This window comes from Giraffa tippelskirchi, chromosome 2 (genome assembly GCF_054371585.1).
Source record: "Giraffa tippelskirchi isolate mGirTip1 chromosome 2, T2T-mGirTip1v1.2.pri, whole genome shotgun sequence".
NCBI lineage: Eukaryota > Metazoa > Chordata > Mammalia > Artiodactyla > Giraffidae > Giraffa > Giraffa tippelskirchi.
The window spans coordinates 215,200,961-215,219,609 of NC_137276.1; the positions used below are offsets into that span (position 1 = coordinate 215,200,961).

The following is an 18,649-nucleotide window of genomic DNA, read 5'->3' on the forward strand; positions in this document are numbered from 1 at the left end:
TATCAATAGAATAATGATTTGATTTGGCATTTGGAGCAAACCAGATGGGTAATGAAACGAGGAATTTGCAGTTTCAGATGTGCTACAGATTGGCTATAATGTTAGATTAAGCTCACAATTGAAATAGGAAAAGTATATTCAATTTATTGTAAATAATGTGGCCACTCAGAGCCGAAGGAGATGAAACCTGTTTCAGCATTATCCTTGAGGTGAATGCAGTTGATATATACACTCTGCATAGTAGAGTCTTACTAAATCTAGGAAACTCAATTCTTTATATGAGAATTCCCTTAATATTTGGGACTTTTATCAGGTAGATACTGATAAATAAACCAGGAAGTAATGCTTTAATATGGAGAAATGGGTGGTTATAAAATTATTTGAGAAGCAGGGCAGAGGGAAGGCATGAGATAGCCACCAGTCTCCTGACTTCAAGATCATCATATACCTCAAGTGAGGTCCAAAGTCAAGTGTGCAACTACTCATCAGAGGTCAGGAAACTCTGCAGTCAAGCTACCCTTCTGCTGATTTCACAGCCCCCAGCACCAGCAATTTAGTAGACTGTGGAGAAAGGGGTCCAGGTACTTCTGTAATCCACATCTGTATGTCCTCTTGTCCACATGCACCTCCTCAGAAGAATAGGAATGGCACTCACACTGGCTCAGCATGTTAAACCACTAAGATGTGCCACTCATCCTAAATGCCTTTATGGTGATAGCAACCATAGCAGCAAGTGAGCCTGGGGAATAAAGGTTTTAGCCTTCCACTTCTTTTGGTAAAGAGGAGTAGCATAGTGATAGAAATGGAGGAGGGGTAGCATTAGAAAGTATTTGAGATAAGGATTCAAACACCATTTTAGAAAAATTGATTACAAATATTTAGAAAAATATTTTAAAAATCTTACAAGATTGACAAATACCAAATTGTTCTGATTGATCTAAGTTAAGCGATACTACACCCTCACTGGTGGGGAAAGAGCTGAGTCAATGACTCTGAACTGTTGTATCTTAATTGCCATCTTCCCAGAAATCCAGGAAACCAAAGTTTCAGAAGTAAAGATGTTGGGGTAGAAACTCAAAACAGCTAAGTTGTGTGATAGGGAAACTAAAGAAGAGCTTGTTGTCTGAGAAGAGAGTAGAACTGCAAAAAGTTTGTCATTTGGGAGATCTTTTTAATTCATCGTAATAAGACAGAGAAGAAAGAGGGACTGAAAGTCCAAAGAAAAACAAAAGGAAGAGAAGAGCTCCCTGGTGATAGTGTTCTGCAGAAAAGGAAAAGTAATATCATTCTGAGATGAACGGTTTGGCCTTGGAAAAATCAGAGGTTGGGCTTTCGTGAATCCAGAAGTGATAGGGTACAATTTGAGTGAATGGACATGATGATTTCTATAAACCCCTACTTTATCCTCACTCCTGAAGGAATACTGTTTTTTGATCTCATGATTCATCATCAAGTTGAAAATGTTTTTAAAAAATTTACTTATCCAAGATATCCTTTGTAACTACATTATATTCTTCAACTCTCTTTTCCTCCACATGAATATCTTGGGGCAAGTGCTTTCAAGATTCTGCTTTATAGGGAGTATCTTCACTTTAGGATGCTTTTTTGTTGTTGGACAGGGGAACATAATATTTGATGTATTGTTTTGAATTTGTTTCCAAATATCTATGTGCATGTATATATATAGAGATATACATACACATATATATCTGCTTATTGCCCTCTTCCTTATTCATCAGGTTGTTTATACTCTCACTTTACTAATTCCTTTTTATTTAATTGTATTGTTTTATTTTATCAGAATTAAAGTCAGAGGAGCAATTCCTCTTATTATTCCTTTACCTGTTACAACATAAAAATGATTACCAAGAAAGATTTTTTTTATGTTTTCTCCTTTATACCTTGATCAAACTATGACTTTAGCTGCTGCTGCTAAGTCGCTTCAGTCATATCCGACTCTGTGCGATCCCATAGACAACAGCCCACTAGGCTCCCCTGTCCCTGGAATTCTCTAGGCAAGAACACTGGAGTGGGTTGCCATTTCCTTCTCCAATGCATGAAAGTAAAACGTGAAAGTGAAGCCACTCAGTTGTGTCCGACTCTTCACAACCCCATGGACTGCAGCCTACCAGGCTCCTCCGTCCATGGGATTTTCCAGGCAAGAGTACTGGAGTGGGGTGCCATTGCCTTCTCCGTATGACTTTAGACATATGCTTAAATATCAAAATTTGTATCAATGTTATTTAGACACTGAGAGCTGTTTTAAAGAAAGGGTAAGTGGAATGATATTCGTAAATACCCTGTGATATATATCCCCATTAACTTACCCTCACAACAGCAACTTTAATGCTGTTATTATTAACATTTTGCTTAAAAGAAAACTGATACCAAATAAGTTTTATTTGCCTAGAATCATACAGCAACTCCACTCCTATGTGACTTCTGGACTGTGACAACAACTCTTTGCTATTATACACAGCAAACATTTCTAAGCTGAATCTCAGTATTGTATCTTTTACCTACCACTTGACTGAATATTGAAAGATGTCAATGGATACAAAATAAAGTGATAGTAAGAATGTGGTTATCAGGGAAGGATAGCAAAACTATGATGACTAATATTTACTAAGTGCTTAGTATTAATCTATTTCAGGTTTTTCAGTACTTAATGCAAGTAAAATCCCTAGCATGGACGTTATTCTAATCTCCATTTTGGGGAGAAAAATACTGACTGTGGAAAAGATTAACAGACATGTCCAAGGTTGCAGCTGACAAAAAACCAGACTTTGGATTTATAGAATCTGATGATATATATCCAGGCTCTTCACCCAATCCTATGCTGATACTAGTAGAGATGAAAAGGAAAAGTAGATGTAAATAAAGTGTTTGTATAATTATCCTTTTTATTCATTCAGTAATAGGTGGCATTCATTAGTTATTGAGATGGAAGGATCTAAGAAGTAATTTACAAAACTATGCTAACAATGATGGGAGCATTGTGGATAAAATTCAACATCCACAAGCCCCATTTGAAACCCTGGGTTATGTTTGATCATCTTTTAAAATATGATCTTCTGCTTGAATACACCTAGTGAGGTTAGATATTTCAGGATCTTGAAAACCAGACGGAAAAGTCTGTTTGAGGTTGTAAAGAAGCGGAAGCTCCTGAATGTCTCCTCAGGAAATTGACGTCATCAGAGTGGTGCTTTAGAAAGACTGATTTTGCATATCCATACCATATGGATTCAAACTTGGTGGGCTGTCCAATAAAGAGGAAGCTGAGATCCACTAATGGCATTGCAGGAAGAAGCATATGGGGCATGGGCTTTGGAATTCACAGTGCAAGCAGGAATGAAAAGATTTTGTTGTTCAGTCACTAAGTGATATCTGACTCTTTGCGACACCAAGGACTGTAGCATGCCAGGCTTCCCTGTCCTTCACCATCTCCCAGAATTTTCTCATCTTCAGAATTAAAATGCAAGAAAAATAAAAATAACTTTGTGACTAATGCTGATGTGTATATCAGAGGTAGGATCAAGAATGAATGTGATTATGAAACAATTGAGAAAGTGGAGAGGAGAATTAGAGATGTTAGTTTAGATGTCAGACACTATTCAGTTGGCCAAACTCTGTACCTCTGTATCATATTTTTAATTGCTGAAAATTGTAATTTATCATATATTTCCTGAGGCCTGAGTATAGCCCATGACTTTTTTCAACAGTACATCTATGTATATATGTATGTATATATGCTTGCATGTATAAATTATATTTATCAAATATTTTGTCCCTTTCCTCAAGAATTTCATAAAGTAGTAGTCAGTGGGTGATTGGACATATAAATCAGAATGGAAGATTTTAGAGCTGCAAATTACAAGCACACTTTTCTTTTTAGTCAGGTAACAGAAAGAAGAGGCCAACAAAAAATAAATACAAATGAAAATCAAGCTAAGAGTCAAGAGGTCTGAGAATAGATAGAAAAAATACCCACTCACCTATACTTTTGTCATGGTACGTTTATGCTAGGATTAAAGGCTCAGTTGGTGTACCATGTCAGAGTGTACAGCTTAGAAAATGGTGCATATTTCTGTACTTAGGGTAAGAACCCAAAACTGTGTACATACCATAGGATCAAAGGGGGGAGCCCAGAAGAATCACTTCTCTCTCTCTCTCTTTGCATGCATGCTCAGTATCTCAGTTATGTCCAACTCTTTGCGACCCCTGGACAGTATCCCACCAGGCTCCTCTGTCCATGGGGTTGTCCAGGTGAGAATACTGGAACAGATTACCATTTCCTAATCCAGGGGATCTTCCTGACCCAGGGATCAAACCTACGTCTCCTGCATTGGCAGGCAGATTCTGCCAATATACCTCTGAACCACCTGGGAAGCTCTTCCAGCCTCCACTAATACTTGAAACCTTTTCTTTTGAAATGTGTCCTCAAACTAAATGTTATTGCTATGATGCCCAACTTAGTCCTAATTGATGTTACAGAGTCACTCAAATGGGGTCAGTCTTATGTGGAACGATCAATGTGTGTGTGTTTTCCCTCTTCTGCAAACTTTAGATCAAACCTACAGATGAAAAGAACCTTTGGTTATAACCTAGCAATTAAAGAAACTGCTTTACCGTCTAAGCCACCAGGAAAGTCCTGTAAAATTATAATAATGTGTATATATGACAGCTTAAATAAATTATTAAGATAATTTAAAACGTCTTTTTCCAGTTAATATTTTCATAGTTGTATGACTTTGGGATGCATCAATATTCTGCACATTTATTTCTGAACCTTAGAGTTTTAGTATAATGCACTTCATAGAACTGCCAAATAATTTGCAGTCACTAATTAGAGCTGAAATGTACACTGTTGCATTTCTTTACAATATTAATATCGAAAAGGCCATAAACCTGACCTCTTGGCTCTTGCCCAGTATCATTTGTAAGACATATTTTTATGTGATCTACAGTGCTCTCTTTTAACTCTAGCAAATAAGGCACATTTCACTCTTGACAGCCATTAGAGATTTTTATATGAGTATTTGATTAAACTGAAACAAAAATTTACATTTACTGCATTATTTTCAATCAAGTGATTTTCTTTTTGTAAAGTTGATTCCCGAGATGGAACTATACACTTAATTTATGTATTTATACAATATCTATATATAATTTACCTAAATTGTATATATTTCTAATCTTTATGATTTTTTTCAGATGTGATGTTGAAGAAAGACTGAGACTGAGAGACAGAAGGGACAGAGAGAAATTCCTTTAATGTTTAACATGTCTCTAATTGCTCATGTTTTCAGAGCAGAGGTTTCATTGATTTCCTCAATCAAGACTTTTTTCTCTCTTACACTCTCCTTTTGCCTGTTTGGCCTTTCAGATAATTCTTTACAAGGCTTTGTGTACTAGAAAATAAAATGAAGTTTCACCCGAGGATATCCGCTCAAGGGTATCTTCTTGAGTTTGAAGTAATATGAGTAAAGGATTATTACAAAAACACATAGAAAAAAGATTTTGTAGCTGTTTCCTTTAATTGCAGGGATTAAAATGTAAATATCTCAACTAAAATATTAAAACTTAAATATCTAACTTTATTTTAATTAAATGATTCATAAGGAAAAATTTAAAAGATAGTTTAAAGTTTTATTTATTTCATAATGACAATTTCTCTAAACATTTGCCCAATTATTAATATAACTTTTATAAACAAAAGAAAATGTATCTCACATTTTCACTAATGATAATTATTTATGTAAATAATTCAATAAAATCTAGTTTTCTTATATTTTACTTGTACCTGCCTTCTTTCTCTCTCCCCCCACCCCACACACACTCATGAACTTGTTTTTCTTGAATGGAAATAAAATGTTTATATTGGATAGTAAAGACAGAAGTAAAACTATTCCCTTAATAAATGAAATCTGATATTGAATTGACTCTTTATTTTCTACAATAATAAACATGAACTAGTGTACACTTTCCTGTAATTTGAAGAGATCATTCAGTGGTTTGTGAAAGCTTTGTAATTCAAATATATTAAGTGATAGAGGCAGTGATTTTCCTTTATTCCTAGTTCTCAGAGCACTGTAAGTCTTAATAATGGCCATCCACATTACCTGGGTTATATTTCCTTTGTTTTTATTCCTTTGTAGATGTTCCATCAAGTCCCTACGGAGTGAAGATTATAGAGCTGTCACAGACCACAGCCAAGGTTTCTTTCAGCAAGCCGGACTCCCATGGAGGTGTGCCTATTAATCACTATCAAGTGGATGTCAAAGAAGTGGCATCAGAAACCTGGAAAATAGTACGCTCCCATGGAGTTCAAAGTGAGTCAATGATTTCAAAGCGTGTTGGTTAATCCAAGCTGATCTTCAATATACCTGTATGATTAGCTTTTTATTTTCCCTTCAATGTCCTATTTTTATTTTAATGAGATAGGATGGGGAGACATTTCCTCTGTCCCGTTCTTGTTCCGAATTCTTTAATAAAGAGTAGAAAATTTTGCATCTTTAGTAAAGCTTAAAGATTTTTAGGAGTTCTCTGGAGGTCCAGTGGTTATGACTCAGCACTTTCACTGCCATGGGCTGGAGTTCAATCACTGGTTGGGGAACTGAGATCCCATGAGCTAAGTGGTGTGGCCAAAACTAAGACTTACAAAATAAAAATTGAGCAAAATCACCAAAGTTTAATTCCAAGGGGAAAAAGTTTGTATTTAAAATTTGAGTGTTGGAAAATAAATTGGTGACATGTTACACTTGAAAGCTGAATATTATCAGTTATCAAATTTCATTTAGTAAAATACTTCTTTCACAAGTAGGTATGAAAGTCATACTGTAAAATATAGATGCCTTGCATATATACTTATGAAGCTACCTATACAACTTGACCTCGCATGCTAACATTTACTTCAAAATTATGTTTGAAAAACTCAAATTTTTACTGAGAGTCATGACATTTTGATTAATAAAATTAGCTAAATCTGAGAAGTTAAAACAGTTTACAACACTTCTTTCCACTTCTGTAGAATTTCATCCTGTGCATGTGTGATATTTCTGCCATTATTAGGAGAAGAAACTAAATAGGAAACAATAGTAAATTAACAGAGTTGGACTCTGTTAATTGGGATATAGTGCTTCCCTGGTGGCTCTGGGAATAAAGAATCTGCCTGGAATGCAGGAGACCCAGGTTCCAATCCTCAGTGAGGAAGATGTCCTGAAGAATGGAATGGCAACCCACTCCAGTTTTCTTGCCTGGAGAATTCCATGGACAGATGAGCCTGGCGGGCTACAGTCCATGGCGTTGCAGAGTCAGACACGACAGAGCGACTTATACACATATGCACAATTGGGACATAGAATAACATCTCGTGACCCCCCAAAAATAGTAAAGAAAGTATTGTTGCATAGTTTCTCTCTGCTGGCTCTGCCTTGACCCTAACATGTATGATGTAAGGCTTCTATAAAAGGCATGAGCCTTCCTGTGACGAAGTGTCCTAGTGGACAACGGAGACAAAACAGATAAACTCATTCCAGACTCACCTGTGTTGGCACAGATATGAAGACGAGAAATGTCAAGTCTGGACATTATAGAAATTGCACATGGCAGAATAGTTACACTGCCAGACCCTCCACAAGCTGGGTAATCCCACTGGGACCAACCCTAGCAATCTAAAATACATGTGTCTGGCATTTGTTCTTCCTTTAGCAAGGAGATGTACCATTTTCATAAAGATATGGTAAATATATAAAATAGCATAGAGTAAAGATCAGAATAGCAAATGCTTTATACTAATAGAAATATGAAATGTGGAATGCATAATGATGGTTATGTTTGCTGTAAAATTTACATCAATAATTTGACTTTTAGAATATATGAGATAGTTTAGACTTAAACTTTCTTCCTTAAGCACAGATATTTCAGAGTTGCTATAGTTTCCTTTAAAAGGGACACTTCAATCTTGCTCACATTTTTGTCACTAGACAAGTTTAGGTCTTTTTAGCAATGCCTAGAATTATTCTTATACCCTGGCCAACCTACAATATCCTCTCACAATCACACCTGCTTTGGACGTGATTTCAAACAAAATTCTCTCTTCCCCAGAATGAGTGGCAAGAAAGGAACTGCATATTTCTTACATTATATTGTATTTATATTTCAATATAGGCACTATGACAGTCTCTCAGTCGTGTCTGCACCTGAGGCAAACCCTAACTATCTGCTGTCTGAGTTACTCCCAGGCATCTTAGCTGAAATGTCCATATTTACTATAATATACTCTTTATCATGTATCTATCTAAAATAAAATTTAAAAGGCTGATTTCATTTCGTAGACCTCAACATTTTGTTGAAGTTTGAATTGTGAGACATAATAAAATCTGTAATGTGTGTATCTATGTATAGTTATGAATATGTGTATACACAAACCTCAGAATTTATGATTTTATTTAGCATTATTTTTTCAATTGTTTTCCATTGCAAAGTATTTATCTATTTTGAAAATGTTTTAAGGGACTCATATTTTTGAATAATGAAAAAATGCTATTGTATATTTGGTTTATAATTTGTGTTAATCATTCATCTTAACGTTTGAGATTCTTATGAACATAATTGTACTCATTGCCTTTGAGACATTTCTTAGAAGATTGATTTAGATTTATCTGTGAAAAGGTAGGTGCATATGGTCATGAACATTTCAACTACTGTATCTTTTTGCCCTCCAAGTGGTTTTATTCTTCTAATTTACATTAGTTTAGAGTCTGTTTAGTTACTTTTCTGTGTATCTACAGTTCATTATATACTATTCATGTATCTGATTCCAATTGCCAGTATCATAACCTATACATAAATATCAGCTCTTGCTTGATTGTAATGTCATTCAGTAGGAAATTTCCCGTTAGTGGATTGTGATTCTAAATGACTCATTAATTAATCTTCTGTGAATTTCACTTGCTCACTCTACACCTGGCTTAGAGGGCAATTGAAGACTGGACCTATTATTATATTCTTCTCCAAGGCTTAACTAAACCCTTACTGATCATCCCAAACATTGGTGTGACGCAAAACTAATTTTCAAAACAGAGAATTATGAGCAAGTCAGATATCAAAAACTGAACTATTCAAATATGGAATGTGAGTCATCCTAACATTTGATTTTGAGTGAAAATCATGTGTTACAGGTGGAGTAAGACTTTTTGACTGGGAGGGCTACATGACATATTCATTACCATATCATTTAACATTTTGTAAGTATTATATATACCTCATTGGGCACAAATGAAGAGAAAATAATAATCTTGCAAACAACTCAATTTTCAGTCTTCAAACTGAAAATGAAAAACTAATATTTTGAAATATCAAGCTCTTTTTAACAGAGAAGAAAAGAATTCTCTCAAATAGCATAATCTATTTCTGTTGATTTGTGAAATGTTTAGAACCACACATAAAATCACAGCTAGAGTCACACACAGAAGTCCTTCCAGCGTAAACCAAAATCATTATACACTTTGTTTTATTTAGGTCTAAGCTTATAGTAGAATTTCCCTTTGTTACTGAAAATAAGGGAGATGATTTTTATTACATAGGAGCACTTTCTAAATAAAAATTCGTTGAAACTTTTACTTTTCCAAGTTCTTGCCTTTTTCACTAATCAAGGGATATAATAATTGACTATAATTTGGAAATAAATACCTGATTGGATTTTTCAATCCTTTCATTGCATAGTTCCATTGAACTTTAAATGTGGCTTTGCAGGATGCAATTTCATTGTGTATATTTTAATTTATTGGTGGCAATTTTAACATTAAAGTATTTAGTTTGTAAACATTACAGTTAAGATTATGTGCATGCTTCATGTTACATATAATTCGAAGCTTTTTATGCAGGTTTTAGTGTTTGTGAAAGATCTATTTTAATTAAAATTTGAAAGAAAAAAATCAATTTATATGGCACAAAAAGCCATTTTCTTCTTTGAAAAGTAGCATTTAATATGCATATTTTCCAAAACTGTTTTGAAGTATAAGTTTGGATTTATAACATATAAGTCTACGTCTGATAGATCAGAAAATTGTTTTGAATAGAAGCTTAAATTGAAGTAGACTGAAGATTAGTACTGTCCTACTAAATTTTTTTTCACCTTAACATTTATATTTTTTAGTTTATCATTTTTAAAATTTCTAAATCCTTCATGATAGTCTACTGTCAAAGTTGTTTCTGCTCCCTGATTTTTTCCTAGACTTATTTTGTTGTTTTTATTTATTTTATTCTCTGTCATTCACACTGGAAATTTTTCTCAAATATTTGGTGATCCTTGTCTAGATGTGTATACTAAAAAGTAAGAGAAAAAAACACTAGATGTCATTTGCACAGACAGGGCTTCTCAAGCCTTGTGATCAGTTTGTTCAACAGCTCCTGGATTCTTCATTGGTGATTGAGGAACATATTGTATACGTATAATGTTATGTCTGCAGCATACATAATAATGTAAGAGGCCATGATTCTATTAAATTGTCAATTAATTTTTAATGAAAATGTACAGATTAGGCCTCTTTCAATCTGAATGTAAAACTCAAAAAGAATAATCATTAGTGGAAACATTTTATTAATGTTATTACCTATAAAAATTTCTTCCGTGGTCATTGTTGAGTATGAAAACTTTCTGCTTTTGTTAGTATTTTAAAAGAATGCAAGTGATTATTTAAAATATAGAATAAATATAATGATAATGAACATCATAATTCAACAAAACAAATGCATTTTTCCATATTATGATGTTATCTAAGTTGTCAAATTCCTAAATTTATGAGGAATTTTCTATGTTATGCTGTGGTACCATTAAAAATAAAGAGATCATTAATATGTTTTTGCTACTTAAAAACTTCCTTTTACATTTTTTTTTTTGAAACACACCTCAGAACATATCCCTGAAGATAATGTGAGCATACTTTTAGGTCTTTTCTGTCTCTGCTTCTTTCAAACCATATACACAGTGGTTTATTTTAACTTTAAAAATGAATTTCCTTTTTTTCCCCTCTTTGTGCTTTTTCTTTTGCGTGTATGTTCTTGAAATGCATGTTGCTATATATTGTCTTTTGTTTTATGATATATTAGCAGATATCTTTCGTAATCATTGAGTAAAGGATGCATGTGATCCAGTGACATGAATATATGATAGCTAGTTCATGTTTGAAATGCTGTAATATACCATTTCTCAACAAACTTCTTTGCCTACCATTTGTGATGAAATAGATCTAAAGGGGTTCTTTGGTTTGTTTGCTTGTTTTTTCTTAAATAATCTTCTAGTTTCTTAATAGCTAAAATATATTTTGACATCATTCCACATTATACTTTACAGTTTTTATTCCAATGCTTCTTTGAATCTATATTACTGGCAATTGCCTGAGCGAAACTGGATTTCCTTCCACATATACTATTCAATTTTGCAATTTTGGAAATTATTTAAAACGATCGTTATTTAGTGTTAGCTCTAAACTGTTGCAGATTTTTAAAACTTAATAAGCTCCGGTACATTTTTAAGATTCTCTTCAAGAAATACTTTTTATGATTCTACTGTTTCCAACATAAATATGCCTAAAGAAAAGTGGCTATCATTTCTAAATGGCTATATTTCAGTGGTGAAAGGCAAAAGAGAAACTGACTGAAAAAACCATCTGTATATGTTAAATGCAACTGCAGTAAATTCTTATGAATTGCAAAGAAAGAAAGAAAAAAGTAATTCACAGTAATTTCATATTTTAAGTGAAAGGAAATCTGTTCTAATTTGCATGTAGTGGAAATACTTCTGTATGTTAAAATTCAAAACAAGAATATTTTGGATGGTTCCATTGTGCCCATAAAAAGAACTCAAACTACATTACAAATTTATATATAATTGCAATCTTAATGAATTTAAACTCTGTAGAACAAAGTTTAGAGGGAACTAAGCTAAGAGGAAAATTGCATGAAATAGCAGTGTTAAGTAAAATTCCTTGTCTGCTGGAAACTTCCTCACATATGTCAGGATGAAGAGACAAATTCATACAAAATTCCATACTCAGCCTTTTCTCTGCTGTAATGAGAGAGTTTTAATACAAATAATTTTTTTTTATTTTTTCTGTAAAATTAATGAGCTTTTCTGTGTGGTTATAATTTTATGAATCACAGAAATAAAGATTATGAAGAAATGGAATTAATTTATATAGGAAAGATGTTTGTGGCGAGTGAGAAAAGAAACATGAATATTTCATGAATATTTTACAGGAATTTAATCCACAGGCGGATGAAAGTATTCATAGATCCTAGAAACTTAAAAAAAATAGAACCCATTTCACTGCTAAAACATACAGTCTTCTGGATATGTAAGTATGCAGTGTAAATAAAGTCTTCACTGGAATATGGCTTACAAATTCCTATTAATTCAATGAGCAATCCCTGTGGCCTAAGCATCACGATTATTTTGACAGTGAACTTAAACAATTAGGGCCTTCAGAATGCATCTAAACTTTGTTCCCCTAAACTTTTTGAAATCATGCCCCAAAATATTTCACTCTGTTAAAATTATTTGATTTTTATTATTAAAATATATTATAATGAACAGTATTTTTCTATTATTGTTTATAAATATACTGATAGTTTAAAGAGAGTATAGACCTTTACTTTTATAAACTAAATGGCTCAAGATTCTTTTGTTGGAAAGGTTCTAATGCCTTCTTCGATAGTACCGTCCTCCTAGGGAGGATGGACACCATGGGCTATCATTAGAAGTGCTTGGCAGTACTCTGCTTCTCAGCGATTTAATATCATCTGTGGACCATGGAGATAATGTTCTTCTTTTGTCTTACTGATGCTATCTCATGTTCTCCAGTTTTCTTCATATTAAAGTCTGATTAACATTTTGAACTAATAGTGTTCTGCTTTGATTTTTGTCAATGTCATTTTTAAAAATCACAATTGCATATATCAGTGACATTAAAATAGGATGCTCACATTCCAAGATATGTAAAAGATCAGTCATTAGGGTGCATAAAGGTAATCTGAAAAATAATTCCATTTTTCCAATCAAATGATATAAAACATAATTCAAATAATCATATTTAGTAAATGATCGATAATACTATGTATACATATGCTGCTACTGCTGCTAAGTCGCTTCAGTCGTGTCCGACTCTGTGCGACCCCATGGACGGCAGCTCACCAGGCTCCGCCGTCCCTAGGATTCTCCAGGCAAGAATACTGGAGTGGGTTGCCATTTCCTTCTCCATGTATACATATATGTATATGCAAATATGTATTAAGTGTTTGTGTGTGCTTCTTGTGTCTTCTTAATCTCATAACATTCCCTCAAACAAACACTTGGCACATCAAAACTAGTCCACTTGATATGCCAAACACACATTCTACTTTCTTTGGTCATGCTTGAATTTCACTCTTTTTTGTCCATCCTTCACATCCCAATATAAACTTGAACTTCTTTGTAAAAATTTATTTATCTTTTATTCAAATGGTAAAGCGTCTGCCTACAATGTGGGAGACCTGGGTTCGATCCCTGGGTCGGGAAGATCCTCTGGAGAAGGAAATGGCAACCCACTCCAGTACTCTTACCTGGAAAATCCCATGGACTGGAGTGTCGAAGGCTACAGTCCATGGGGTCACAAAGAGTCGGACATGACTGAGCGACTTCACTTTCTAGTAGAAATATTTTATATTCTTTTGCATATCTTTAGTAAGTACAGCTTATACCAGTCCCTGCCTGCCAGCTAATCACCTCATAATATAAATATTAAGACATGAGTCATCTTTCCATCTTGACCACACATTCAAGAACTTGAATACCATATTGTGTGAACCTATCAATATTCCATATCATCTGAGATGAATTAATGCATCATGTAGTTACTAAGTTTGCTTATACTAAAATAAAATTATGTTATTAACTATTTCCAAACATCTGCCAATGTGGCTCAGATGGTAAAGAGCCTGCCTGCAATGGGGAAGGCCCGGGTTCGATCCCTGGGTTGGGAAGATTCCCTGGAGAAGGAAATGGCAGCCCACTCCAGTATTCTTGTCTGGAGAATTCCATGGACGAAGGGGCTTGGTGGGCTATTGCCCATGGGGTCACAAAAAGTTGGACATGACTGGGTGACTAATGCTTTCACTTTTCATGAAGATGAATTATAATAAATAAAACCACTTAAGCAAATTGGTTGTTTCATCTTGCTTTGCAGTTTCTAATGACTGCCCAGGCTCTTCTGGCAACTAATGCTATGTACTTATCCATCCTATAAAACCTGATTCTATTTATATTAATAAACTTTCATCTCACCTACTAAGATTTTTAAAATACATATTATAGGAGTTTTAAATATTAGACATATTTAAAGTATAGACATAGTAAACTATTGAGAAAATGGAGGTAGTTGTTTACCTTCCTCTAAAAAGTGGTCTAGAAGTGAAGTCAAGTGACAGTCGCTTGGTCGTGTCCAACTCTTTGTGACCCCATGGACTATATAATCCATGGAATTCTCCAGGCCAGAATACTGCAGTGGGTAGCCTTTCCCTTCGCCAGGGAATCTGCCCAAACCAGAGATCAAACCCGTCTCCTGCATTGCAGGTGGATTTTTTACCAACTGAGCTATCAGGGAAGCCTTAAAAAGTGGTCTTAATTATTCCTAATTTTCCTCCCATATACGAAGATGCCTTCATATCATATATGAAGATGCCTCTTCATACCAAAAGGCATCATTAAACCACTGATTGACATGTATTGCTGCTACTGGCTCACTTATCATTAGAGAAGGAAGGAAATCTCCTTAGTGATAGATCATGCCTGTGCATAAATTGGTGATTTTCCCATGTTAATGGACAGTATATTTTTCACATGGCAGAAAAATGAATGTATTCCACAAAGCTGCTTCCATTTGGAATGTTTTGCCAAAGATCTTGATTTCCACAACTGATCCCTGTTGTGACATAGGAACACGTGAACTTTTTTAAAATTGAAATATAATTTATGTGCAACATTATATTTTATAGGTATACAATATAGTGATTCATGATATTTAAAGGTTATAACACATTAATAAATGTTATTAAATATTAGCTATATTCCCTGTATTGTGTAATGTACTTTTTATACAAAATATTTTATACTTCTTAAACACCTATCATTTTACTGTTCCTCCCCCTTCCTTCTCCCCACTGATAACCACTAGTTGTTCTTTATATCTGTGGGTCTGTGCCTCTTTTATTGTATTCACAAGTATATTGTAATTTTTGTATTCCACTATAAGTGCTGTCTTTCCCATTCTGTGTCTTCCTCTATTTCTTTACATTGATCACTGAGGAAGGCTTTCTTATCTCTGCTTGCTGTTCTTTGGAACTCTACATTCAGATGGGAATATCTTTCCTTTTCTCCTTTGCTTTTTGCTTCTCTTCTTTTCCTAGCTATTTGTAAGGCCTCTTCAAACAACCATTTTGCTTTTTTTGCGTTTCTTTACCACGGGGATGGTCTTGATCCCTGTCTCCTGTACAATGTCACAAACCTCTGTCCATAGTTCATCAGGCACTCTGTCTATCAGATCTAGTCCCTTAAATCTATTTGTCACTTCCACTATATAATCATAAGGGATTTGATTTAGGTCATACCTGAATGGTCTAGTGGTTTTCCCTACTTTCTTCAATTTAAGTCTGAATTTGGCAATAAGGTGTTCATGATCTGAGCCACAGTCTGCTCCCGGTCTTGTTTTTGCTGACTGTATAGAGCTTCTCCAACTTTGGCTGCAAAGAATATAATCAGTCTGATTTTGGTGTTGACCATATGGTGATGTCCATGTGTAGAGTCTTCTCTTGTGTTGTTGGAAGAGGGTGTTTGCTATGACCAGTGTGTTCTCTTGGCAAAACTCTATTAGCCTTTGTCCTGCTTCATTCTGTACTCCAAGGCCAAATTTGCCTGTTACACCAGGTGTTTCCTGACTTCCTACATTTTCATTCCAGTCCCCTATAATGAAAAGGACATCTTTTTAGGGTGTTAGTTCTAAAAGGTCTTGTAGGTCTTCATAGAACAGTTCAAGTTCAGCTTCTTCAGCATTACTAGTCAGGTCATAGACTTGGATTACCATGATATTGAATGGTTTGTCTTCGAAACAACAGAGATCATTCTATCATTTTTGAGATTGCAACCAAGTACTGCCTTTCGGACTCTTCTGTTGACCATGATGGCTACTCCATTTCTTCTAAGGGATTCCTACCCACAGTAGTAGGTATAATGGTAATCGGAGTTAAATTCACCCATTCTAGTCCATCTTAGTTCGCTGATTCCTAGAATGTCGACGTTCACTCTTGCCATCTCCTGTTTGACCACTTCCAATTTGCCTTGATTCATAGATCTAACATTCCAAGTTCCCATGCACTATTGCTCTTTACAACATCGGACTTTGCTTCTATCACCAATCACATCCACAGCTGGATATTGTTTTTGCTTTGGCTCCATCCCATCATTCTTTCTTTCTGGAGTTATTTCTCCACTGATCTCCAGTAGCATATTGGGCACCTACTGACCTGGGGAGTTCATCATTCAGTGTCCTATCTTTTTGCCTTTTCATACTGTTCATGGGATTCTCAAGGCAAGAATACTGAAGTGGTTTGCCATGCCCTTTCCAGTGGACCACATTCTGTCAGACCTCTCCACCGTGACCCATCCGTCTGGGGTGGCCCCACATGGCATGGCTTACTTTCATTGAGGTGACAAGGCTGTCGTCTGTGTGATCAGATTGACTAGTTTTCTGTGAATATAGTTTCAGTGTGTCTTCCCTCTGATGCCCTCTTGCAACACCTACCGTCTTACTTGGGTTTCTCTTACCTTGGATGTGGGGTATCTCTTCACGGCTGCTCCAGCAAAGTGCAGCCGCTGCTCCTTACCTTGGACAAGGGGTATCTACTCACAACAGCCCCTCCTGACCTTGAATGTGCAGTAACTCCTCTCGGCCCTTCTGTGCCCACGCAGCTGCTGCTCCTTGGACCTGGGGTAACTCCTCTCAGCCTAACCGGCCTCGGGTACGGGATAGCTGCTCTCAGCTGCTGCCCCCAGCCTTGAGCGCAGGCTAGCTCCTCTAGGTCAATGCAAAGATGGGCTTGATAAAGGACAGAAATGATATGGACCTACTAGAAGCAGAAGATATTAAGAAGAGTTGGCAAGAATACACAGGAGAACTGTACAAAAAAGATCTTCACAACCCAGATAATCACGATGGTGTGATCACTCACCTAGAGCCAGACATCCTGGAATGTGAGGTCAAGTGGGCCTTAGAAAGCATCACTACGAACAAAGCTAGTGGAGGTGATGGAATTCCAGTGGAGCTATTTCAAATCCTGAAAGATGATCCTGTGAAAGTGCTGCACTCAATATGCCAGCAAATCTGGAAAACTCAGCAGTGGCCACAGGACTGGAAAAGGTCAGTTTTCATCCCAATCCCAAAGAAAGGCAATGCCAAAGAATGCTCAAACTACTGCACAATTGCACTCATCTTACACGCAAGTAAAGTAATGCTCAAAATTCTACAAGCCAGGCTTCAGCAATACATGTACTATGAACTTCCAGATGTTCAAGCTGGTTTTAGAAAAGGCAGAGGAACCAGAGATCAAATCACCAACATCCAATGGATCATCGAAAAAGCAAGAGAGTTCCAGAAAAACATCTGTTTCTGCTTTATTGACTACGCCAAAGCCTTTGACTGTGTGGATCACAATAAACTATGGCAAATTCTGAATGAGATGGGAATATCAGACCGTCTGACCTGTCTCTTGAGAAACCTGTATGCAGGTCAGGAAGCAACAGTTCGAACTGGACGTGGAACAACAGACTGGTTCCAAATAGGAAAAGGAGTACGTCAAGGCTGTATATTGCCACCCTGCTTATTTGACTTATATGCAGAGTACATCATGAGAAACGCTGGGCTGGAAGAAACACAAGCTGGAATCAAGATTGCCAGGGGAAATATCAATAACCTCAGATATGCAGATGACACCACCCTTATGGCAGAAAGTGAAGAAGAACTAAAGAGCCTCTTGATGAAAGTGAAAGAGCAGAGTGAAAAAAGTTGGCTTAAAGCTCAACGTTCAGAAAACTAAGATCATGGCATCTGGTCCCATCACTTCATGGGAAATAGATGGGGAAACAGTGGAAATAATGACAGACTTTATTATTTTGGGCTCCAAAATCACTGCTGATGGTGATTGCGGCCATGAAATTAAAAGACGCTTACTCCTTGGACGGAAGGTTATGACCAACCTAGATAGCATATTTAAAAGCAGAGATGTTACTTTGCCAACAAAAGTCCATCTAGTCAAGGCTATGGTTTTTCCAGTGGTCATGTATGGATGTGAGAGTTGGTCTGTGAAGAAAGCTGAGCACTGAAGAATTGATGCCTTTGAACTGTGGTGTTGGAGAAGACTCTTGAGAGTCCCTTGGACTGCAAGGAGATCCAACTAGTCCATCCTAAAGGCGATCAGTCCTGGGTGTTCATTGGAAGGACTGATGTTGAAGCTGAAACTCCAATACTTTGGCCACCTCATGCGAAGAGTTGACACATTGGAAAAGACCCTGATGTTGGGAAGGATTGGGGGCAGGAGGAGAAGGGGACAACAGAGGATG

At 35.9% G+C, this 18,649-nt stretch overlaps 1 protein-coding gene across 2 annotated transcripts in view; it reads left to right on the top strand.

Moving 5' to 3' along the window:
• NCAM2 (neural cell adhesion molecule 2) overlaps positions 1 to 18,649 on the top strand; it is a 522,399-nt gene that overhangs the window by 432,934 nt on the left and 70,816 nt on the right. For both annotated transcript variants that reach the window (XM_081573615.1, XM_081573614.1), the window contains exon 12: positions 6,159 to 6,332. In XM_081573615.1, coding sequence (XP_081429741.1) covers positions 6,159 to 6,332 — 174 coding nt within the window. The remainder of the gene's footprint in view (positions 1 to 6,158; positions 6,333 to 18,649) is intronic.